The sequence below is a fragment of the Falco peregrinus genome, chromosome 7, assembly GCF_023634155.1.
Source record: "Falco peregrinus isolate bFalPer1 chromosome 7, bFalPer1.pri, whole genome shotgun sequence".
Classification (NCBI taxonomy): domain Eukaryota; kingdom Metazoa; phylum Chordata; class Aves; order Falconiformes; family Falconidae; genus Falco; species Falco peregrinus.
This window is the reverse complement of record NC_073727.1, coordinates 47,050,132-47,076,409: the sequence shown is the minus strand read 5'-3', so window position 1 is coordinate 47,076,409 and position 26,278 is coordinate 47,050,132. Positions and strand designations below refer to the sequence as shown.

General features: G+C 40.3%; 1 protein-coding gene across 15 annotated transcripts in view; it reads left to right on the top strand.

Annotated features, from left to right (window-relative positions):
• The window catches only part of LOC101915770 (SAM and SH3 domain-containing protein 1), a 569,828-nt gene extending 545,302 nt beyond the window's left edge, over window positions 1–24,526 (top strand). For all 15 annotated transcript variants that reach the window (XM_055810044.1, XM_055810043.1, XM_055810042.1 and 12 more), the window contains 10 exons: window positions 678–749; window positions 3,125–3,268; window positions 5,421–5,556; window positions 6,573–6,742; window positions 7,856–8,065; window positions 8,794–8,944; window positions 11,631–11,744; window positions 18,024–19,162; window positions 19,745–19,876; window positions 20,700–24,526. In XM_055810044.1, coding sequence (XP_055666019.1) covers window positions 678–749; window positions 3,125–3,268; window positions 5,421–5,556; window positions 6,573–6,742; window positions 7,856–8,065; window positions 8,794–8,944; window positions 11,631–11,744; window positions 18,024–19,162; window positions 19,745–19,876; window positions 20,700–20,960 — 2,529 coding nt within the window. In that variant the 3' untranslated portion in view covers window positions 20,961–24,526. The remainder of the gene's footprint in view (window positions 1–677; window positions 750–3,124; window positions 3,269–5,420; window positions 5,557–6,572; window positions 6,743–7,855; window positions 8,066–8,793; window positions 8,945–11,630; window positions 11,745–18,023; window positions 19,163–19,744; window positions 19,877–20,699) is intronic.
• Window positions 24,527–26,278: the final 1,752 nt, after the last annotated feature.

The window sequence follows — 26,278 nt, the reverse complement described above, 5'->3', positions numbered from 1 at the left end:
AACTGAGTCACTTCACTAGGTGATTGTGGCACTTCAAACATAGCGTACTTTCTCCCAAAACTAGCAGAGCTGCCACGTATCACCAGAGGTGTGATGGTAAATACCTGATCTGGAATCAGGGCTTGCTGAATGTCTGTGGACACAGTGTGTATGGATAGTTGGGCTGGGTTTTCCCTCCCCTTACCAAGGGCTTGCCCTACAAGGCCTGTAGCATTTCCCTGTGTGTCGGTGGAAATGGAGTCTATGCAGCTATTCCCAGAAGGTAGGTTATTCAATGCTTTAGAAGATTGGTGGTTCTCTGTTTCAGTGCTACTGTGGACTTATTTATGAAGGCAGATGGGAGTGCTGAGGTGGAGTTGCCAGCACCCTGGAAACCTTGATGCATAATATCAACAGTTTCCTTAGACCAAAAAGTCTTTTTTTATTATAAAGAGTAGGCAATAGATGACTCAACAGCAGCAGATCTTAGGCCAAGGAGTTGTCTCTGGAAAAGACAAATTACTCAAATTGCTTTATAACAATATCTTGATTTATAATCTCCCATCCTTTTCTTTGTTTGTTTCCATTTTTGCAGACATTTATGTTTTTACTGGCGTTCTCCAAATCACAGATGCCTTGAGTGAACTACTCACTGTGATAGAACTGTATCCATTTATTTTATTATTTTTTTTTTGCAGAGAACCTGTAGCTTTGGAGGATTTGACTTGACAAATCGTTCCCTTCATATTGGAAACAGTTCTGACCAAATGGTGAGTTTAAGACAAAAAGGCACAGACTTTAAATAGCATAAAATGAAATGCGCAATGGAGTTAAATAGACTGAAGTGTAATTTAGGTCTGTAATAACAGTCTGGAAATCCAAGAAAGCAGAGTATCTTTGTTAACCACAAACTTCCTTAGCTTTGAGAATAACATACCCACCCATATCCATGTGTGTATAAGTATTTATATACTGTATGTGTAATGAGGCAGGAACAAGTGATCAAAGCACAGATCTGGGGGCACATCTATGGGCTTTTCTTATGTCTGACTTCCTCAGAGCATCACCCCAGGCAAAACTTGTGATTACTGTACTTTCTTGGTAAAAATATTTACTATTTGAAATGATGAGGCAAAATTTAATTTGCTGAAGATCTCCAAGTTGTTTGGGTGGAAGCCATTATGTAAGAGATTTATTATTTGTTTTCCCACTGTATCTAAGAGCTCTGGAGTTGACCAGAATCCCATTGTCCTGGGTGCTGTGCAATTGATCTCAGAGCGCTTTGTGTTAGGAAAAAAAAAAAACAAAAACAAACAAAAAACATCTCCCCTGAGAATTTATTCCATTTTATATTATTCCTGTTGATCCCAGTGTTACTGAGCCAAAAATAACAGAAGAAAAATGAGCCAGAACATTATATCAAATGAAATTACTAACATATTTTTTCCTTTTGCCCATATATGTTTTTCTTTTCTGTTTCAACATTGGATCTGATAACTTCTCTGTTCACTTAAATGAAGTATAAATTGTGAAACTTTTTATATGCCAGTATTATATTTATTTTTTTTTCTGTTGGCTGGGTATTTGGGAGTTATTTTTGGTTTTCCAATTACTTTTTTAATGTCATAAATTATAAATTGGCCAAAACTGTGGGCTGTTCTTTTATTCATCAATTTTTAACTTAGCAAAAAAGTTAACTTCCAAACTTAGTGTTTATCTTTAAACATAGATACTTTGACATCTTTTGTTCAGACTGGTTCTGATATAAGAAAGTCTGAAACCTCAATACTACATTTTTTTCCGTACTAGCATTAGTAGTGGGAGAGATGCAGTATACCAGAATAATGTATGCAGATCAAATTTTTTTTTCTTGAAGCCATTTACGTCCATTGACTGGAAGGTTTTTTCCAAAAAGATAAGTAAAGAGCTATCCTTAATTTCTGCTGAAAGACCAAAAGTTACCAAAGAAGTAATCACAAACAACTTGTAAAGGAAAAAATATAGATTTATCGGAAATGAAGTATCAGCTGAATTTCAGATAAACTTTTTGGGAGAACATTAGTAAAGTAGCAAACATACATAAATTTAGGGGGAAAAAAATCATGTAGAATATAGTCTACACTTATTTTAGTGTTTGTTATCTTGTGTGCCTACATTGTCCTGAGAAGGATTATTGACCCAAGTCAGAGACCAAATTCAGTATTCAGTCTGTTTGGCCAAACAGATTTTGGTCCTTTTTACGTTGTGATTTGCCAGTGCTGGTAGTAGCTCTAATAGAGCTGCCTTGCTGTGGTGCCTGACAGAGTGTGGAACAAAAGACCGTGTTTAACACGTTTAACATGCTGCCTGGAAGGTCGAATAAGGGCTGAGTCATAGAAGTAACTTTGGCAAAATGTCAATTGATCCATGTTTGTTCTTTGTATGTGCTTGTGGCATAAGTGCTAGGTATCTTAAGCTGATTTAGAAAAGGTTAAATGCGTTCAAAGCAGCTGGCCTTTGTCATCTACTATATATGAACCAGCTAATTTAGTTCAGCAGTGCCCTGTTGTGTGTCTTAAGAATAGCTGTGCAAGTGTAAGCTTCTACCATGGTTGATGGATTTAGTAGCTTTTTTTGTTTTTTTTATAAACAATCCACAGTAAAACCACAGAGACGGTCATCAAGAAAGGTTAACTGCCTGTCTGAAAATAAAAAGTAAATTTGGGTAGCCAAATGTAGGTATCCATATATATATACACAGAGAGAGAGTTATATCTTTGGCTAGAATCTCAGAGGTAGCTTTACTTCTGTTAGCATGAGTCACAATTACTGTTGCAGGGATGTCAGGAGGGCTTACCCTGAAACCATGAAGTTTTCAATCAGGTCAAATACTTACCTGAAACTCAAAGGGATAAAGGCATCCTAACAGACCCCAACACAACTACACACGGTACCTGCAGAAAAGATTACAAATCAGGCCTTGGGAGTAAAGCTACAGTGGACACTACAGTGATTTGCACAAGGTCTCAACAGTGAACTTAAAGCTGTAAATAGGACACCATGCTGCCATCCTGTGTCTGCCTGGATAGATCTGCAATGACTGCTGACTTGAGGAAAAAAAATGGCTCTTGTATTCTATAGGGTTAAACGGTGTTTTATTTTGCAGGGCAAAGAAGGAGACTTTGTTTATAAAGAAGTGATCAAATCGCCCTCTGCCTCCCGTATATCTCTGGGCAAAAAGGTGAAGTCTGTAAAAGAAACCATGAAGAAAAGGATGTCTAAAAAATACAGCAGCTCTCTGTCTGAGCAGGTATGTAAAGTCTGCAATGGAATCCACTTAATAGTGTAGAAGTGTAATACAGATTCCCATGCTTCAAGGCACATCTGAAGACATTTCTGACAAGACTGTGGCATGATGTGGCTTATTCCTATGTTCTTATAAAGTTCCTCACTGTGAAATGGCTTCCCATAGATACCAGACCATGAAAATGCATTTTCAGGTTTTCATTCAAGTAGCTCATCAGCAGAAGCCTATGGCTGATGGCATTACACGTCTCGCTCTATATTTCCATTTCTTTATCTATCATCATTATTTATTAAGGGAACTGGTCTGTGACACAGGGTCGCAGTAATATATTTAATCTGCAGTTTACACCTTAGTTTAAATTCCCAGTATAACTTCATGTACCACGGTTCCTCTCAGCTATTACAGATCTTTTCTCTATCATAGCATGCCCTCTGCAGCAGCCCATTAAAACAGATGCACAATGTAGTCAGAAAAGGGCATCCCACAGAAGATTTTCCTATTATTCTTTCATTACAGATTTTTTATAGCTTATTCTTAAAGGCGAACCTGAAGTACACTGGTTGTAAATTAGGCTTTGAATTTCAGTGGCCTAGGAACAATTGCTGTCTTTTTCCCTTTTGGTGTACTTTGGGCTCAGGCTCCTTGCTGTGGTGGAGTGTCAAAAATTCTTTGGCGTTTGTTTAAAACCAATCTTGCCACTTGGAATGTGTAAGTAAGAGCAGAGCGAGCTGGCAAGACAGCCGAGCTCTCCCTGGCTCACATCGCCCTCGGGTGGCCTCGGGCCGGCCGCCGGCTGGCTGGGGCGCGTCCAGCCAGAGAAACGGGCATGGGAGGCCTTTTGGTATTAATGCAGAGTGTACTGCCTGTGAAAGGAGCAGTTCGTAACATTCAATATAACAATCCCAAACTGCAGAATGCGGAGACGGCAGAGAGGAAGAGATGTGACTAGTTTTATGCAGTGCTTTACAACATTAGAAACCCTTTCCAGTAACGCTGTTAGCCATATTTATTCATAACCAGGGGCAGTGCTACAGTTATAATTTTAATTTAAAGTTAAAACATTTTAAGCTCTAACATGATTTAATATTGGTAAGATTCTTTGCTGTGCGACTGGCCTTAAAGTGCCGCTCTGCAAAGTCTGCCTAAGAAAGGGACACTTTGAGAAACTGGTTTACTGTGCGTTAGCAATACTCCTGCTCTCTAGCTCTCTCCAAGATTGACTTGACCTCTGAAGTCATATGCTGGGATGACTTTTTTTTCTGATGATTCTGCAGCATGCAAAATAATAGCTTTCATCCGAAAGTTTTATGACCACACATCTCCACAAAAACTCTTCTTGTATGCAAGCTACAGTTCTTCGGTTTTCAAACTTTTTGGCACAGTCATTTTAGAATATTTGTACCTTCCTGCCATCATGACTCAAACTACATGCCAGTATCTCTTTCTTCATTGAAAAAAACCCCAAGCAAAAGCTATTCTGGCCACAAGTATCTGCTGCTTTGCTTTAACTGATTCACAGAGGCTGACAAAATTTCAATTTAGGAAAGACCCTTTTTGATTTTCTGTAATGCTAGTCTGAATGAAAAGAGAAATTGCCTTACCTATTGCATGTGTAGCAAAATCTTTTTATATTTATGCATTTATGTTTATGAGTATTTATACTATGCACAGGCTGCATTTTCTGGTTAATTCTTTTTTGTTGTGCAAGGTAAATAAGCAAAAATATCAACAATTCACTGGGAAAAAAAGAACATTGCTGTGTGTTTTACTTGAATTGTCTGATTTTTTTGTGTTCATCTTTGTACAAAATAGTGACTCAGAAAGCTGAATTTGGCATTTGCTGTTTTTCAAGTACTGCTGGCAAAAATATCACGTGTCATTAAAACCTTGAATTGGGAGTTTTGTGTAATGTTTCTTTTTACTTACAATGTTAGCTTTTTCAGACTGGACTGTTTGCTCCTGTCCCCACTACCATGCCTAACAAAATGGGGCTTCTGCCACAGCTGAGTACCACTAAATAAGTAAATAAACATAGAAGGTTTCATCCTTCTGGTAAAGAGCAGGAAAAGAGAATCTCTTTCCTTGGAGATGAACGAGCAGGTCCTGTCAGTGCCTGTGTTTGTTTACTAAACTCATATGGTTCAATCCCTTTCAGGAGTCCAGCCCTGGGATCATGCCGGGTTCTCCACAGTCGCCGCCACCAGACACTGACTCCCTGGACAAACCCAAGCTGAAAGCTGGTGGCTCAGTAGAGAGCCTGAGGAGTTCCTTAAGTGGTCAGAGCTCAATGAGTAAGTTCAGTTGTAATTGTGATGCTCCATTTCTGTGGCTTCAGGGAGCAGTGACCTCCACAGTAAGCAGAATTAGAGAAAGTCAAAGCAGAAGCAGTGGTTAAGAAGTAGAAGGGCTGATGGGTTAGTCATTAAGGGTTTACAAAGAACTGTAAGGTCTTTGGTGCAGAGGCGGATCTTTTTTGCTTTTTGTTTATAGAGTGCCCTGAAAAAGTGAAATCCTGCTTTCTGACTGGGTTTGCTGGGTCTTGCTACTATAATATAAATGATTGGAGTGAGAATTGCAATCCTTGGCCAGTAGTACGCAGGCTCATCTTTACACTAGATTTCTCCTGGGGACTCCTGATAGGCTTCCCACCCTCCCCCCAGAGACACCGTAAGGTTCTCTTATGAACTAGTTAGAGCAGTATTATTTAAAACCTCTCTGGTTAAGATTGTCTCTACACAGAGCAGAGCTTAAGTGAGACACAGATGGTGTGAACTTGCTTCACTATTAATTACTGACCAACAGAAACCAAGAACTTATTGGGGAAATAAACTAATTTCTAAGTAACTGAAAGTGTGTTCTGAAAATCACTTGCTTTTTTGCTTTATTCCCCCCTCTCCCCCCCCCCCCCCCCCCAATACAAAGTGTTGCCATAAAACTGAATTTCTGGACATAAGGGAGATTCTACAACCCTCATGCAGGGTTCAGAGCTTATTTTCCTCACAGGACTATGCTTTTTCAGGGGCAAAACTCCCAGAAAGATGACATCTCCTGTGATGTACCATAGAAGAGACAGTAGTTAAACAGTTTCGCCGATAAATATTGAGAAGCTGAATTGGGGAAAACAGGAGTGCAAAGTAGATAATTATCCTGTCACATGTGTATGTAAGAAATAGCAGCATTTAAGGACTTGTAACTTTGATTACCATGGTTTGTAGAAAGAAGACACATTTTCTGTCTTGCCTCTGTTTCTGAACTTTCTTCAGAAAGAGATTCTTTTTTGTCGACTGATACTATGTCTCTCACACAGGTGGTCAGACCGTAAGCACAACAGATTCCTCAACCAGCAACAGGGAGAGCGTTAAATCAGAAGACGGTGATGATGAAGAGCCTCCTTACAGAGGACCTTTTTGTGGAAGAGCCAGGGTTCACACTGATTTTACTCCAAGTCCTTATGATACGGACTCTCTGAAGCTCAAGGTACCAGTTTTATCTGTTTTTAAGGGATTAAACATTTATTTTGGCAAAATTCTTAATTGAGAACCCTTTGCAAGAGCTGTAAAATTCTTAGCCTTTTAATGAGTTTACATTTGTTTTTTGAAGCCCTTTAACCTATCTTATTCTGGCACATTTAAGATTTGCTTGAATTATAGCAAAATATTGTAGAACATAAGTAAGTACTAGTATTTCTCCACATCCAAGGAAAGATACTTGCGTCTTTTGTTTCTGGAAAAATAAAAATGGGCCACAAATTCCTTTCCATTTTGCAAGGATTTTGTTTTAAAGATTGGAAAAATACTTTGTCTGCCACAGTGAATTAGTCCATCAATGGAAAAATTTTCAAAATCCTTGGAAGAAATGTGGATGTGCCTGCACATAGTGTCTCTTAAAGCCATTTCAGTTAATACAACTTGTTTTGAGCTAATACTGAATTGCTTTGCTAACTGTGCGTTGTCACCCCCCCTTTAATCTTTCTGGGTATCAGCGTTTATTATTTTTAGTTGTGCTGTATTTGATTAGAACTATCCGACTCCTTAGATTCATTACTTGAAATTCTGACAGCAGCTAATTCCTGTTAAAGCAAATGTACATGAGGTAATCTCTTCGAGGATACAAAAACAGGTGTGCATCCATTTCTTAGTTGTAGTTGGGAGCACATTAGGAAGAGCAATAGTGCTGCGCAGTTTCTTCTGCATATGACTCCTTTCCTCAGGAGATGTGATGTGAGATTGTGCCCATATATAGTGGGTATGTTCTTACTTGCCCCAGTTTCAGATAGCTGCATAGCTTAGAGACGTCTGTACAAAACAGCAGTGCTGCACTGCTGGGGTGTAAGCAGGTTTGTGAATCTGGGCAGTTGGGGTCCATTTCAGGTTCTTTTGTTGACTTGCTCTGTGGTCTTAGGCATGTCACTTAATTTCCTTTTCTTCCATTTGTAAAACAAGTATCATCAGACGTTTTTGCAAGAGCTGTAGTTAACCTTTTGAAAACTAAAGAGTGTTGTCCATTCTGTGTATATGGAAATCAAAGGGACTGCTTGAGTATCCATCAGAAATCATGCCTAAATAGCTTTATTGTTTCTTTGGTCTGCAGAAAGGTGACATCATTGATATAATCAGCAAACCCCCCATGGGCACTTGGATGGGCCTGTTGAACAACAAAGTTGGCACTTTCAAATTTATCTATGTGGATGTGTTAAATGAAGAGGAAGAGAAGCCGAAGCGGCCTACCAGGAGACGCCGGAAAAGCAGACCACCTCAGCCCAAGTCAGTTGAGGATCTCTTGGATCGCATCAACTTAAAGGTCCAGATTCTCTCTTTCTCTTTACACTTCAGTTTTGCTTGTGAGAAGGGGGCCACACCTTTGGAGTTGTTTGTTTTTAAAGCTGCACACCAGATCCGTAATCCTAAGGATCATGACATCACTTAGCAGAATCAGGTCTTAGCTGCAGAGGGAAAATAGCTGAGGCCAGGGAGAAGTGCCTGTCAGGTTTGATGAAGAGCTGTGGGCTGCAAGTTTGTATGCACTCTGAGACTGTAAATCGTTGTATAGTATGGCTGCTAGCTAGCACACTGCAAAAGCAAGGAAAAAGTGTAAAATAACAACAGTTACCTTGTCTTAAAAGATGAAGGCTTTTTCCATATTTCTGTTCAGAAGAGCTAGGGGTAAACTGGTGAGGCTGTCATTCACCCTTTGTACTTCTGGCTTCATACAGAGCCATGCCATATTGTGTATCCGGGTAGCATGCTACCCAGACCATTTAATACAGTGCATTCCAAACACAGCAATGTGTGCAGCATTCTAGCTCTGGCACAGCTACCTCCCTGAACTCTGAGCAGTCTTTATGCAAGCTATAATCCTATAATTTTGCTGGTTTACACTGGTTTGTATTTGTGAAACTACTGCTTTTTTTTGAAGATTGTGAAAATCTCTTCTAGTATCTTTATTGAAAAAAGAAGTTGAATAAATATTTTGTCTTATAGCTTTTTTTTTTTTTTCTTCTTCTTCCTTTTTTCTCCCCTTTTATGCAGGAGCACATGCCCACTTTTCTGTTCAATGGTTATGAAGATCTGGATACCTTTAAGCTTCTAGAAGAAGAAGATTTAGATGAACTGAACATCCGAGATCCTGAACACAGAGCAGTTCTCCTCACAGCAGTGGAACTTCTACAGGAGTATGACAGTATGTGGGATTTTTGAGGTTTTCAGTTTTAACTAGAGCTCTGCCAAGAATGTTGTGAACCCCTTAAATCAGAAAAATGGTTCCAGGATTTTGATCTTTTTTTTTTTCCTAATCTAGTTATTTCCAGGGTAATCCTGTGTAACAAAATGTAGATTTTTGAGGAGTGACTTAAGACTTGCATTTGTTCTGCCAGAATTCTTTTGTTCATGTAAGCCCTGCTACCCAACTTACTCAAGCAATGTCAAATGTACAACACGCACTCTTTAGAATAGTGATATCTGGGAATAAATCCTAAGATAACCTACTCAAAATAAGAAGTTGAGTCATGGAGAATAGGATAGAAGAAACTTCTGGACTACAGGGAAGAGACTGAGGTTATCAAAGATAAGAAAAAGATCAAAGCCCAGAGGGCTGTGGAGAAGGGTAATGTGAATTAATTTTTTCTCTTATTGTACCTGCACGTGTGTATGATTCTTGGACTGTGAATTGCAGGATTGTACTAGTAGCTTCAGGTTGTACAAATGACAACACAGTGATTTGTAAAGGGAGAAGATATGTCAGTCAAGCGCAAAGAGTGAAAGGCAGTGACTGAATAAGGTGCAGCAGTGCAATTCTGCCCATTGTACAGATGGTCCTAGGCAAGGGGTTGCAAAGATGAGGGAAAGCAGAGCAAGCCATGGCAGTCAAATTCGATGGTGTCTTTGCCACACAGGAGGAAGCGGGACTGCACCATCTGCACGGTAGTCATGGTAGAGCCATGGCAGAGTAGAATCATTTGAATAGCAAATGTCGCTTGAGACAGGAATTTAGATGTGCTCAATACCTAGCTGCAGCAACCTAAGACAGTACTGAATTTCCCTCTCATCCCTAAGTGTCAGCAGAAGTTTAGTGTCCCACTGAGCAGAATCAGCGGAATGGATTGTGTGAGGGCTTTCTCAGCTGCTTCTCTGCAAAATGTTTTAGCTTACACTGCCATAGCAGCAATTTGAGCAGCTGCTTATTAAGTGGGCAATGCTTAGTTCTGTTACGGGGAGATGTGTGGTTAGTATCTGTAGACAGTACTGTGTGGCCTGAGTTTTCACTGACACATAGCTTTCTTGTTCGTTGCATTTCCCAAAAGGGCATCCACACTTTCTCCACCCTCCTCTACCCCCCAGTAAAACTGCAGTTGCACTTACATCAGAGTAGCTTTTCATCACCTAATATGAGCTTCTCTTCATTAGTTGCAGACCTATTTAGAATGCTCGTTTCCCTGAAGTAACAATTGTTTTTTTAGGGCCCTTCAATTTTAGTTTGAAGACTTGAAGAACTCTGTGATGTGGTGGTTGGAAAGTATAAATTCCATCTCCAAGTCAGGGTGATGAGGAGAAAGAGAAGTGGGGATCAGACAGCTGGAACCTGGGAGGGGCAACAGCAGTTAGTTCCACCCCATAATTACCTTTCATGTGCTGAGAATAGGAATAGCTGTTTCTGACATTTTATTGCAGGGGGGAAAAAAAACCCTCAACATAAACTGTATCCTTACATCATGAAGTTAGTTTTCTGTATCTTCAGCTCTAGATTTAGTTTCTTTACAAAATAAGATTTCTGACCAAACATTCTGGCTAAATTCCTGGAATCCAGCCTATATTGCCTGGGTGGACCACACTTGAGCATTGGCTCTTTGCACAGACCAAGGAAGGAAGGAATTTTTACCACTGGTCTCTCCCTTGTTGCTTCCCCTTTCTTAGGGGACAGTATCTAACTTTGCCAGACCCACTCCTGATCCTTCCTCTTGGTCCCTTCTGGAAAGTAGGTCAGGGTTAGGATTTTATTCTGATTCACTTGATTTGGTTCTTTTCAGTGCTTTTTGTTTGGGGTGTTGGGTTTTTTTTCAGTCTTAGAAAGAACTTTGACACCATCATTTTAAATACATTTCCATGGCTGTAAGTTGCAGGACTTGGCCCCAAGGCAGCTAAGGCGCACATGCAGTCCATCCTGCTTTCATTATGTACCACACTGCTCCCTCACACTCGTGCTGAAGCTGTTGCTTAATCCTTTACCAAACAGGATGAATTTTTCCAAAATTTGTGATGGCTGTTCCTAATGCTCACTCTTTTCTAAAACAGTGATCTGTACAATTAATGCAACAGAAAAGATCACAGAATCATAAAATTGTTTAGGTCAGAAAAGACCTTTAAGATTATCAAGTCCAACCGTCAACCTAGCACTGCCAAGTCCACCACCAAACCATGTCCCTAAGTGACACATCTGCAGGTCTTTTAAATGCCTCCAGGGATGGTGACTCAACCACTTCCCTGGGCAGCCTGTTCCAATGCTTGACCAGCCTTTCAGTGAAGACATTTTTCCTAGCATCCAATCTAAACCTCCCCTGGTGCAATTGGAGGCCATTTCCTCTTGTCCCATCACTTGTTACTAGGGAGAAGAGACTGTTGTCCTGCTGTGCTACAACCTACTTTCCGGTGGTTGTAGAGACTGATAAGGTCCCCCCCTGAGCCTCCTTTTCTTCAGGCTAAACACCCCGAGTTCCCTCAGCCGCTCCCCATCAGACTTGTGCTCCAGACCCTTCCCCAGCTCCGTTGCCCGTCTCTGGACACACAAGATCGTGGTGTTGGAAATGCAAGGTTGAGAAGTTGAGCCAGATTTTCTGTTTGCCTGTTTTTCACTGTATTCTCGCATCCTCTAGGTAACAGCGACCAGTCAGGATCTCAGGAGAAACTTCTCATTGAAGGCCAAGGCCTAACCGGATGCTCTCCTCGGGATTCTGGCTGCTACGAAAGCAGTGAAAACCTGGAGAATGGTAATGGTGACAGCAATGACCCCTATAATCCCTGCAGCCTTTTTTCAGTAGATGGCTTCATTTACTTCCTGCTCCTATTCCTAGCTAACACAAGCTACTTCACACTTGATTTTCTCCTTTGCTCTGAATGCCTCTTTCCCTCTTGGCTTGAGCCATTGGTTTTCATTGCTACTGTTACTATTTATTTATTTGCATTGCTAGGAAACTGATCACATTTCACAAATCATCTTTCTTTTGTTATCCTAAGGCAGCAGGCGCCCTCACTGCCGTTGCCTGCCTTCTCCGCTCCCTATCATATTCTCATGCAACTGTGCCTCATGAGGTTTGCACGACTTACATTCTGACAGCCAGTGTCTAAGGGACCATTGGCAATAGAGAAGTTGCTGAACTCCGTTGAGATTAGGAGGATTTCTTCTAAATCCATTAAAAAAACTGTTTAGAAAAAATGTTCTCTGTTTTAGGCCATATTTTAGTGTTTGTTTAGGTTGCATGTTGCATTCTGCTCTGATCAGACGCCAGCTGCAGAGAATTAGGACATTTTAGTGTATGAACACTAGCAAGTTAAATTAATGGAGAAGTTGGCAAGGAAATAAACTATGAAAAAAAAGTTTAAGATACCAATTCCGTTACCTTGTCTTGAATCAGTGAAAGGTGATACACGGAAAAATTACCAAGGCAGATGAACAGAGATTGCTCACTCTGTTCTGAAGAAATCAAGTGGTTGTGCTGAGCATGCTTTACTTGAGGATTGGTGTAAACTTGTCATTAGGGATGAAATAATAAAACAGATGAAATTGGTTTGAGTTTGGTATTATCACTCCAAGCATTTGATCCGTGGCTTAGCCTCAGACTACCCGGTTTCATCACATCCAGCATAAACAGGGAGAAAAACAAGAACAGAATAAATAGAGATACTGTATGCCCCTTTGTAGTGGCTGTTTTTCCAATTTAAAATATAAGCTAAAGATTATTCTCTTAGTATATGCATTTTCTGTCAGTCCGCCACTCAGAAGTAACCATTTATTGAAGAAAATTGCAATTTGCTTTGAAGCTGAATGCCTGAAATCAGCAATAGACTAGTTTCCTGAAAGTGGAGAGAATCTTTTTCTTGAATATGATGAATCCCTATACAGTAGGCATACTGGAATATAATCATAGCTAAATATATGGCATATGTGACGATATAGTAACTTTCTTTCCTTTTTATCTCTATGTGCCATCATAATGATAGCTGTAACACTGAGGTTAAATTGCTGCCTGTACATTTTCCTTATTTTAACAATATAATGAAATCTTTAGAAAGCAATTGTCATTGCCTATCTGCTTAGATACTTACTATTACATTTAAACCAATATTTCTGAGTTTTGCAGAATGCGAAGTACCAGTGATGATTTTTATATTGCTTTTTATGTATGCCTTGCTGCATTTTGCATCATTTTTGCTCACAAAGGCATTTAGTGCTTGTTTTGAAAACCATTATAAAAAGAACATTTGGTATGGGATTCATTCAGAGATTTTTTCAAGGCTGGTTAATCTGAAATGTGCTTCACCTTCTTTGCAAAGTTCATGGACCATAGTTGTTTATATGCATATTGTTTTAAAAATACATTGGTTTCTTATCTGTTAAAATAAGGAAAATAATTTGTGTAGTATAAACATCTTAATGTGCAGATCAACAATAATAAACTGCATTTCGTAAAGGGGAAATGCATTCTGAGAAGATCTTGGTCTTCAGATTTTATGGGGAATGGTTATACATAATATTTTGATGACTAGTGTAGTGTCGTGTTTTGGGCTATTGTTGGACCTTTTGGCATCAGTTCAAGATTTCAGAGCCACTCTTACATTTTGGCTAGAACATGGTTTGCTATGTACTATGGCAGTGGTACAGACGTGTCTTTTATAGGTACTTCTTAAGGTGCCACTGCAGAAATATTTGGGTGTTCTCATAGGTATCCACAATGTACTTACAGCAGCATTGTGATTTTATTCTAATTTACAGAGAGCAAGGACCATACAAGTTTGTGACATATTCAGTGTTAGACAGGAAGAATGTTAAGAGCAGAAAGCCACTATCCATGGTCAGACCATTAGGCCATATAGTCCAGTCCTCTCGGTCTGAAACAAGGCAGAGGAGGGCAAGCTCTCCTTCAGACTTCTGACAATGGTACAGTTATTGGCCTTGTTTTGTGTGCAAGCATTGCCTGTCTGAGACACATTTGGAAACCGTATTGGAAATCTAGTTCTCACAGGACTGGCAAAAGCACGTAGCTAGAGAACAGTATAGGAACTGAGCAAGCATGTTTGGTGCTTCCCAGGGTACTATGGGGAATGAATCATTGAAGGACTTCAAAAACTGAGTACTGTTTCCTGTCATTCATCCATTTGCCTGAAAGTGTTTCTCTTTATGAACATCCCTGGTCTTCCTTAGAACCTCCATACCTAATGGTGTGTATAGATCTCTGTCATACTCCTTCCCAAGTCATCTCTTTTCTAGTCTGAGAAGGCCCATTCCTTATAGGTCATTTGTGCCCCTAATCATGCCTGGCTTCTTTGAACCTTTTCTTGTTGTGCTGTGTAGCTTTTTTGAGGAGAAGGGGGTGCACATTGCACATGCAAGGCACAGAGCACTGAAGAAGCAGACAAACCATGGCTTTATCAGGTGGGATAAGGATGTGATCTGATCTGTTCAGAAACTGGAGCCCAGATTTCCTTAGTGCCAAGTACGCATCCTAAGCACATAAAAGGAAGCAACAGAACAGGTGGCCACATTGCCAAATGTATTATGCACTTCTACTAGTTTGTGATCAGTAAAAAGAGCAATAACGCTACAATTGTCTACCACGCCATCATCTTTGTTGTGTCAGCAGAGCTGTTTGAAATGCACACAAAATATAGCCACAGAAAGCAGTGCCAAAATGGAGTTAATACAACCTGGGATCTGGACAGGCCACCGAATGTGTTCTGCGTCTGATTTTGAGTAATTAAATTTCTGAAGATGATCTTCCATACAGAGAAAAGTACCAAGAGAAACACTGAAAATTTGTTGTTGTAGCACAGGTGCCTCTGGAAATATTCCCCCAGATAATGCCTTTCTTCTGAGCCAAATGATGACAGGGAAGCAAGAAGTTCCTTCTCTGTATTCTAATAACAAGACATATCATGAGAGGTGAGCAGCGCTTTGTTTAACAAAAACTGCACCGTAACATTAAACAAAGCAGTTGAAGTATGCCTGTAGCTTGACCCGAACCTGGAAACAATAAAAACTTTCCATTTGTTTTGAGTAAGGACCACCTTTGTTATCTTAGTTTTCACACAGACACCTGTGTCCTTCTGTACACATTTAAAGCAGATGCCACTGCAGTTGACGGCACTATGAAAGGCATTAGACTGCTTAACTGTACCAGAGATTCATAAGAATGAATTATTATCAAAAATGTTAACATTAAAAATGTGTTTTAAACTTTACTAACTCTACACTTTTACCCTTGTAGGTTTTTTCTCTTTTTTTTTTTTTTTTTTTTTTTCTGAGATAGGGAGGGAATGTTACAGTTGTGCACATTGTTTATATAGCTCTCCACTTCATCAAAACAACATAAAATGTATTTAAAAGTCTGTTTTCAGGAAATACTACCTTCCTTTCTTAATGTCTCAGAAGCATAATCAAGTTACATGTGGCAGTCAAGAGGAGGGAAGGAATAGCTAGAAAAAGAGAAAACACAGCTGCCCTGCTGGTATTGATCTTGAATTAAGTCTGTGTAAGAGAAATGACATTCTGAACCCATCCTTTACACAAAACAATGGCATTGAACTCAGCACTTTTTAAAAAGCATTTTGAAGCAGACCAAGATTGCGTGTTCAGTTATATATTTTATAAACTAAATGTTTTGAACTTCCATTCTCTCCACATTTGTATTTTGATGCAAAACAGGGCTGGAATGAACTGAAGATTTGATTGTACTTCCCCAAAACTTTTCTCTTCTTCCTTCTCCTAGTCCCCATTTCTTCTTCTTTCCAGTCCCAGACTACTGGCTTTACATAGGCCTATCCCATTTCTGAAGAAGTGTTGTTTACTAGATACTGAAGCCATGAGGGTAAGAGCTTATGTTGCACAGTAGTGGCATTTCTCACAGCTTCTCTTTCAGTGCTGAGGTTCCTGAATGTGCTTCCTAAAACCAGTATATCCCCTGATCAATATTTCAGATGGAAAAGAAGGTACATGGATTTTGTTATGTGAGCTGTGACAGCAAGCCCCAGACAATGTGGGTGAATTATTGCACAAGTCAGAGATGTACTAGCAAAAAATATGAATAATGAAAAGAGAACGCTCCTTTCCATACTTATTGCATATTAACATTAGTGCCTGAAGGCACTAAAGAAATGAATGTAACATTTCTTACACGTGTCTTTTTAATGTGGTTTTAAGTTATTTTCAGAAGGCAGTGGCCTAGCTCCATGGAAAGGTGCAGACAGAGAAGTCTTTCTGCTACTTCTCTGAGCTACCTGCGCTCAGGGTTGTAGCAAGGGGGCCAACTTAATGCATGATGTGTCTTTATTAGTGTTTTGGAGAAACGGTAATATTTAGCTTGAGTTGAACTGTGAACCATACAGCTTCTGAGAAAGGAGTTCCTGTGTGCTTGTGTTCATCCTTGTAGGCACACCGTGATTTTAGATAGAATAACCTTGGCTGGCATATCAGAAAATGCAACCAGCTTTGTTGAGGTGCATGTTTTCCTTATTTCTCTTTAAATGTAACCTTCATTTTCTTTGCTAGATTTCTGAATACTTAGGCAAGAGAAAGAGAGAAAGCAAGCTATTTCTTTTTTAGGTCAAACAGATTCTTTCATTCATTCTCAAAGCAAGCAGTGTATATTATTTAAAAGCCGAGTATTGAGCGTCTTTCAGGATAAAGCTTCGAGGGCAAGCTGTATGAGACGAAAGCACCTATAGCTTAAAAGTACACCAGATTAATTTAGTTGCAAGGAAGTTAGCAAAACTTCTCAGATCTCTGAAAGGTACTGGTCCTTTAATTGGCAGCTATTGATAGCTGGTTATTACAGACTTTGATACCATTTAGCCGGATCTGTTGGTTTGGGATTTTTGGGTTTTGGGTTTTTTTCGCCATTGGAAAAATAAAATTTCAGGCTTTATCCATCTATCCTGATTTTAGAAAGCCTACTGTACATAGGGGAAAGTATCCCTGTCACCCTGAAAAGAATAACTGTTCAGGATGTGCTGTCATTCTGGGAGGTCATCTGCTTGAGACAAATTTACTTCTGTCTTGTTAAAAAGATAATTTAAAAAAAATCTATGCAGTATTTGAGAAATGACCTTGTATTTCATACTAATGAATAGTCTAATGAGCTCAGTCCCTTTGATCAGGATTTGTCAAGCAAATTTGGTGGACTTCACTGTTTAAAATCAGTGGTGCATATCATAAAAATACAAAGTAAAGCTTGCAAAGACCATGTAGTTCATATTGATTCATATCATCTCGTCTTAAGTGATTATAATAAAATACCACATCTGTAAGACCTTACAGTTTGATAGAACACCATGACATGAGAGTAACACTCCGATTAGTCACACTTGAAAAGGCCTTTTGAAACACTTCTCCATCTCATAGTATAAGGCTTTCTCCACAAAACTCTGCTGTCCCCAAGAGTAACTACAAAAGGACTGGTGCAAAACCATCTTACAACGCTTCTTTGCACTCTGGTTTGCCATTACAAATAGTTTGCTGTCATTTAAGAGATTAAATAAGACTATCGGCACGCTTTGTAATGAAAATTAATAAACAGGATCTTTTTTTTTAAAAAAAAAAAACTTTCCTGAGCAATCTTGTAAACTTCATTAGAAGGTGAACATAGTTATTGATATACTAAAAAAATTAGAAGAGTAGAAAAAACAGTAGATCTTTTGAGTTATTTCTGTCAAACAAGTTCTTACAATGTGTATAGGTTATCAGTTCTAACTGTAGGGTATTTCTACATTGAAAAGGGTTTACATGAGCTAAACCCCAAATCTCTGCAAATCACAGAGTAGGAAGGATATTAAGTATTTGAAATGTATTTTCCTTACGTGGTCACATCTACTAGTTCTTCGTGAAGCTCACAAATTCATATGCTTAAAATGGCACTGAGCTGTACATTTAGCATTAACAAGATAAGAGTAAATCATTTTATTTCAAAGGCATTTATAAGTGATCCATTATGTACACTGCACATTGATTGATCGATCGATTTTTTTATGGTGGATTGTGATTTATTTGCTTCTAGGTAAAACTCGAAGGACCTGTCTTCTGCCCTCAAAGTCGGCCAGTGAGCATAGCTTTAAGGACTTCAGCAGAAACCAGCTATCAAATTATCCTACACTTCCACTGACCAAGCCAATAGAAACTCTACAGCAAGGGGAAAAAGAAAGCCGGTTCAGCTGCACGCATCGTGCTCTGAAGAGCTCTGTCCAGCCTCCAGCTGTTACGGGTCTGAAGAAGAACCGTAGAAGTTTACCGGTTGCTGTCTGTCGGAGCTATGAAACTCTGGATGGCCCCCAGGGTGTAGATACCTGGCCAAGATCTCACTCGCTGGATGATCTCCAGGGAGAATCCAATACTAACCTACAGGATGTTAGCAAGGAAGTGGGTTCTTTTCCTCAGGATTCACTGGATATAGCGAAAAAGGCACCCGGCTCTGCACTGCTGCCCCAGTCTCATGGAAGCAGCTGTACGGTAGATGACTTGATGGCTAAACAGGGTAAAGGAGCTGCTACTTCTCAGAAGGGAAGAGCAAAGGAATTGGACTGCTCTGTAAGGGAGACTGCAGGTGGAAAGCCTGCTCCGTTCCCCCCGAAATACTGTGAAGCTCAGCCTGCCTTAGTGACACATCCTGCAACAAGGACGCCTCTGGAAATACAGAGTAAAGGTTTTCATGACCTTGCACGGGCTGATTATGCTCCAGTCCTCAAGGGAGGTCTAGAAGCTGAGCAAAAAGGCACAAATGAGGCAAGAATGCAACCAAAAAATCCTTCTCAGCCACCACCTGTCCCTGCCAAAAAATGCCGAGAACGCCTTTCTAATGGGTTATATCATCCTCCCACGACCACAAGTGGGAACTACTCAAGCCTAGAAGCACCATGTTTGCCAGTAAAAAAGGCCACTTCATCCACTCCCATTGATTGTCACGCAGTACCTGCCCATAGGACATCTTCTGAACAGGAGCCCAGTACGCCTCCTAGCCCACTGCCGCCCTGGCTGTCAGAGCTCCCAGAGACTGCTAGTGTTCAGCAGCATGTGATAAAGCTAGGTCCTGCTTCGGCAAGAAAAGTCTCTTGTAGCAGAGGAATGGATCTGGAAATGGTAATAGAAAACAAGTTGCAGTCTGAAGACATTGATCTTACTGAAGAACCATACTCTGACAAGGTAAGTGGAGGACATTGTTTAAGCGTTTTTATTCTACTAGCATTCCAAGGGATAGTGTTTCATTTACTGTATCTGTTCTATTTTTGTGATTGACCACCTAGATAAACAATAAATCATTGGGACATTAGACATCCTATAACTATGTTTGTCTTTACTATCACACCTTACACCTAATGTAACTCAGGGCGGGGTGGGGGGAACAGATGGACGGACTGAGAAATCTCAGACTTACTCTGAACTTTCATCTTTTCAGGCCGCTGCTACCTTGGTGGCACTGGGCATGGAAATGTCTCTTTCTCTGCTGGTGTGGGGAATTATTGCTGAAAAAGGAAGTCAGGATTAGATTTTGTGCTTCCAAGGAAGTCTGAATTGGTAGCATAGTAATTAGGAAATCTTTTTGGGAAGGAAGGAGTCCTAAGGTCCAGTCCTTCCTTTAGGGACTGCTTTTTCAGTTTTCGTGGAATCTTGAGGAAAGCTCCTTATTACTCCCATCCTGCATCTCTCTCTGTTTGCACGGATCGGTCTGTATTGATACACTTCTTTCATCTGTTCTCTCTCCTTTTTGTCTGGCTGTGAACACAGCATGGTCGCTGTGGCATTCCTGAGGCTTTGGTACAGAGGTACGCTGAAGACTTGGACCAGCCTGAAAAGGATGTTGCCACAAACATGGACCAAATCCGGGTAAAGCAACTGAGGAAGCAGCATCGCATGGCAGTGAGTATTTTCATAAAGCAAATTTTCTTATTTATGAGCAGACTTTTAAAAAGACTGACTACTGGTGAAGGGAGATACCTGCGAAGTCCTGGGACAAATGTGCTCCCTGTGTTCACCCAGCAGGTACAACATATGTGGGGGTACTACAGGAGCAGGAGGTACATTCCCTTGTCCCAAAGGAGGACAGTTATTAGTTGAACAGAGAGCAGATAACCCTCCCTCTTGACTGAATAATAGCCTTAAAAGTCTAAGCAGACTGCAAGCAGTGGTAACAGAGACTTGCTCGCTAAGGGTGGCATGTATTGAAATCTGAAAGGTTTTACAGTCCTTTTTCATTTCTTAAACTATACTGTTGTCCACTCCTCCTTAGGAAATGCAGGAGGGAGAAACAGTCAAAGCTTTTATGTTTTTTTATAAGAGAACTTGGTCTGTCTGAGGAGGTAATAGGCAAAATTAGCGTGTTCTTGCCTTTCTGAGAAATAAAACGGAACACCCTGGACAGTCTTGTCACTGGGTATTTTTTACTGATCTCAGACTAACTCAGAATGGCCTCTGATGGTTGCCCAAGCAGCTGAATATTGCCCACTGCATCCGCATTGCCAAAATTGTTGCTGTTGCTCCTATGCCAAGTGATCTTAGCCTTACAACCCACACTGCTTTCATACTGACAAATGTGACATGAGAGAAGTTGAAACATCTGCTATGAAATTCTGCCAGTTAGGAAGAAAAAATGAAATAAGACTTATAAGACTTGCTGTAAAACAAGCAGTTACATTTAACGTTAAGGGTTCTTTTTTTTTTTTTTTTCTTCTTTACTGTACAGATTCCAAGTGGAGGGCTCACTGAAATTTGCCGAAAACCTGTATCCCCAGGACTTATCACCTCTGTATCTGACTGGCTGATTTCCATTGGTCTACCTATGTATTCCAGCCTGCTCACAGAAGCAGGATTCAACACACTGAGCAAAGTGCCTTCTCTGTCACAAACTTGCCTTCAAGAAGCTGGCATCACAGAGGAAAGGCACATAAGCAAGCTCCTGGCAGCGGCAAGACTCTTCAAACCTCTTGATCCAGAGGCAATTTAATGTGCTCCATAATGTAGCATTGCCTGATCGAGAATCCATTGCTTCTTCCTGCACCAATATTGGTCTAATTACTTCACATAGCTAAAGGGATCAAGGAAGTGGCTCCCAAGGACAGGCAGGTATCTTCTTCAAAGGATATGAAATGTTTCTATTGCTGTCTTTGGCAACTGAAGAAGAGAAGCAACCACCAGGTAACACAGATGTGGTACTTCCCTCCCCCTTCACTCCCACAGAATATTCTTATTTCATAAAGTGCATGGGGTTGGCCTGAGAATCAGACAGCTTCACAGAATTAAGGGACCCTTGCACATTTTCCTCAAGTTTGTGAAAGTAATACTACTAATAAGCCCTGTTTCTATGGAGAACTCTTTAGGTCGGGGGTTTTATGTACATCTAAGTTCCAGGTACCTGGAGACAGTCCTAAAGACCAGGCACAAGCCAAGGTGCAAATTCCAGTAGAAGCTGTTTGGCAAATGCCTTTAGTTTACTTTAGCAGTCTAGACCTAAACACAACCCCCTTCCCAGTCATCTTCGCTGTTGCCTCGTATAGGTTCCAATATGCCACAAAGCCTTTAGCTAGGCCAAAGTTAATGGACTGGAATTAGTTTTCAGTATGGTCCATCTCTGTCACTCCAATGCAACTAACCCACGGAGAGTTAGAGAGCTTCTTTTTATTTGTACAGAGCTGAGGTCATTTTTATAACTGCTTCCTAGCAATCAGCTTTTTATTTGCCTTAAAATAAGCTTTTAAACAGTTACCTAGTGTTCACTTATCTGTATTCATGTTTCCCAAATCTTCTTTCAACTTGTCACCCTCAAGCTGCACTTAGGGTGATTTCCGGTTGAAGTAGCTTCTATAAAATGCCTCATTATAACACCTTCTGTGTTGTATAGATGCTTTTACAGATGCAGGGTTATGCTAGGTTTTGGTTGTCAGGCTAACTTTTGTTCACTACAGTCTGCATTTACTGTTGTCACTAAACTGTTCCAAGATAAACTGCCTTGTATATATGTAACTGCTTTTCATTTTAATCATATTCTGTGTACTGTGTTATATTGTCAATCATTATGCTGCAGCTTTGACTTGGTATCCTGACCATATCAATTCCAAACAGTGGGTTTCTGCAAATGAAAACTCACTTGTGGGAGATAAAATGCATCAAAAAAGCAAGTTGTGTCCCATAGAAATCATCAGATCCTGTAATTCCATTGCACAGAGGAAAAAAATCCTAGTACTTCATGAATTACACTGTGATTTTACAACAGTTGATATCACTCATGACTGTCTTAATGTTACCTCTCACGGGGAGAGAGCATCGTTCTGGCATATGTGGTGAACCATTTTTCCATGATGTAGTATTTTCCTGCCTAAACCCATGTTAAACGTTCCATTCGCATATGTGGCTAATGACAGATCTTATTTTTCTATATGGGTACACGTTTTATATACCAAATACAGATTATGATGAGTAGCACATAACTAGCTTCTGCTTTGGGGTCAATATATGGTGTGTCCTTCAGCTTCTTGTAGAGCAAACGCTCCGTGGAAGACAAAGCAAGCTTCCTCTGGCAGGTAAAGGGAGAGAGTAAAGAAATCTGGGCACAGGCCAGGATGTGTGGCTGTTTCCAGTACCAGTTCTGACATCAACTAACTGTAAAAAAACAGACAAGGCACTTCACTGTGTGGTGCCTCAGTTATCACAGCCTCATATTGAGATAATGACACTTTTCCTGATAAAATGGTCTCACATTGATGAATGAAAAATTGTGGCTATTCCAGGATTCCTGACTACATATGGTCCTTTCATGATCATGTTTTAAGTCAGATGAACTATGCATTTTACTGCAGATGATAATTAATTTGGCTCCTGGTAGAATTGATAGGTGTTAGGTTTACTTTCCTCATTTCATATTTCACCACTGTCTACTGCACACCATCATGTGAAGGCAACTAATTCACTGGTGTAACTTGAAATTGTTCTCAAAGCTCTTCTGGATCTGTTTCTGTAATGTTCTCCTGGGTATGTGGATAATCAGCACGTTCTTATGTGGCAGCATCAGGAAATATACAGCATAGGTGTTTTGCACAGCTGGTAAAAATCTAAAAAAAAAAGTGTACAAAAAATCATGTCTTTTTAATAATGATGATTTGTCTGTTCTTGTTTGTAAGCCTCTCTGAGGCTTACATGGTGACTATCAGTAAGCAGGAGACGGAAAGAGTATTGAGACTTCCTGGGATTGCTGGCGGAGGCTAGAACTGAGTAGAAGTAAGTAGACAGCAGCTATACTTGAGCAAGGGAAAAGTCCAAGCTGACTATATGCAACAAAAAAGGAAACAAATTTCCTCATGTGGCAGGGAAGGCAAGTCACATAACAAAGTTCTCCCATATTAATTACTTTCCCCTCTCTTAATAACAGAAGGAGAATTATGGGAATAAACTGTACCTGTGTGCCAAACGCTCTTTGTAAGGCTGTAATTTTTAAACGATTCTGTAGCCCAGGGAAGCCAAATCACACCCATCAGGACTAGAGTGAGCAGTTTGAGATTGGTGTGTTTTAATCGTTGCTTTGTTGTTCGTTTCAGGACTGTACTCTGTGGTCTTACTTGAGTTACAATTTTAGTTTATATTTTAATCTAAAAAAGCCTTAAGCTTCTCTCAGTGTTTGAGCTTCCCAGCTGCAGTTTCCCTAGCAGGTGAGCATTGCAGTATGGGAGCCATAACCTCTTACATCTTCTTGCAACCATTCAGTGCTCTAAACAAAAGTTTGCTCATTAACTCTTGGGAAGCACAGAAGAAACCTGCTGCTGGATTCCTAACCTGCTCTGCTCAGGCTAACAATGTTAAGTATCTATCCGTTGTACCATTGTAATTCAAACAGCTATTTAAGAATAGAAGCAGCAAGCCCAAAATATTACTGAATGCCATCATAATCATAAGCTTCGATCAATAACCCGCTGTTACCACCCAGATGGCAAGGTTGCTCGTAGTTGCCTGTGCTCTCTTACGAGCCTGGCTTTCAATGCAAACTGGGAGCATGATCAGAAGCATTAAACATTGCGTTATTCAAACAGGTCATCATCTCTAAGAGCAGCAACAGTGGTCGATTCACCAAGTCACAGCTGTGCAGTTGTACTGTATTATTTTTAGAATAAATAATACTTTTGGTCCAAGATACTTTTATCTTTAATTGACACCCTCTGGGGAATCAAAACTGTCAAGCAAGTTATGTAACAACTAACAAAGGTGCACTTTCTGTATATGAAATCAATATTTAAATAACTTATTTTTCTCCATTTGCTGTTCTTAAATGATGTAAGTAGCTGTAATATACCAGTACTCAATTTGTCCTGCAGTTTGCTTCAACCCAAGAAAGCTGTGTATTGTAAAGAAAAAAAAAAAGAAAAAACAAAATATGAATGTGTAAAGATTATTGTGCTGTTTCATTTAGAAAAAAAAAAAAAAAAAGGTTGACAAAAGGGTTTTCCTGTGTATCAAAACCTGTCTATAATTATATGTCATACTGTTCATAGATAAAAAGTAAATAAATTTCCTTGGTCTCTCTTTTTTTGGTTGTTTTTAATTCAGCTAACATCTTCTCTTTACTGGTAGCAGCATCCAGCTATTTAATCCCAGGCCCTCTCCCTCCAGTTTACCAAACCTGTAGTTCCTCACCTCGTAAGCACTCTCAACACATCTGCAGCAGGAGAAAAAAAGATTAAAATAAAATTTTAAAAAATAATTAAAAGCCCTGAAAATGCAGGACTAGAAGGAGCCTTCAAAATGTGATTGCCTGGGATGTGAATCATCACTGTCTAAACATTTGTCTCTTATATCCCATGAATGTCCAGCTGCTGGGCTCAGGGAGATGTGTATGAGAGGTCTCCCTGTCGGGAGCTTTTCCATTTTGGAATGAAACAATTTAAAAATGGTGGAACCAGAGAAAGTATATATAACAACTCTGGAGTTGTAGTTAAAGGTCCTGCCTGCAAGATGGCATTTCAAACCTGGCTTTCAAGCGCAGCTCCTGCTTCACTGGGTTGGCAAGGGGCCTTGTTCTGGAGAGGGCGGGGTGACTCCTGAGCAGTCAGGTAATCTCTGCAGGCTGTAATGAGATGCCAATGTCCAGGTTTTAGGGCAAAGGAACCTTAGGACATATCTCTTGGCATTCCTTCTAGCTCGCTTGAGCGACATCTTGCATAGTGTGTTCCATTTGTTGGTCTAGTTAAGTTTGCTGCATAATTAATGGGTGTGCTTAGCTACCTCACAGAGCGCTGGCACATCCACGCGGCAACAGTGCACCGTAGCTGGAAGTTAATCCTTTGTGGATTTAGCCCTAGGTAACAAGGGTGGACTGTGCCTGCATTAGTTGTCATTAACCAGAAGCTTAACTCTGGAAATGGCATAAAGAGAAAGCAAACAAAAAAAATCTGTCCTTTGGGCTGGATCCAGACAGCTGACTTTTCGGTTCCTCTCAGGCAACACTTGCATCAGAACTGTACAACGTGGCAGAAAGTTCGTGGGAATGAGGTAGCGTGTCAGATGTGAACTTCTAATTTTTCTCCTCTATTAATCTCTCTCGGTTCAGCTGAGGACCAGGCCACCGCTGTGCTCCTGCACCAGAGGGCACTGCTCTGCTGGCGAGGGGGAGGCCAGCCCCTGGGAACTGCCGCCGGCTCAGATGCAGGCTGTTTCCAAGAGTCTCTCAAGTAACAAAACAGAAATAAAAACAAAACAAACACTGTGGAACATGAAAAGCCAGAGCGCTTGCCTTTTCTGCAGCTGGAAGGCGTATTGCTTCCCTTCCAAGACTGCTGTGGTCCAGGATTGCTTTGGGAGCAGCTGAAACACAAAGCCCCTATCCATTGCTCTCAGCATTTTGCTCGTCTGATCCAAATGTGTGCTAACCACCCCGGCCACTGCCAAAAGCAAAAGCACCGCTCCTCGGCACATCCATACCTATCCTCATTCTAGAAGTTCTCCCTCCCCAATGAAGTGTTTGCACAGAAAGAGACATGGAAGAAACATGTTAAAATTCTTACTAATAATACTTACAAAAAAAGAAACTTTTATGTCTGAGCAGGAGGTTCACACGTAAGCCCACGGAGACTAAAAAGCTATGAATGTAATGTTACATATACCACCATATACCTCGTGAGACTACTTAAAGGTTAATCATTTAACATGCAGGAAGTAATATAAATCAAAAGTCTTATTAGCTCTTAAGCTTGCCCTTTTGCAGGTACTACAGTCTTTCATTACATGAACAGACATCATTATTTTTTTCCCTTCAATTCTGCAACGCAGTTTGTTTATGCT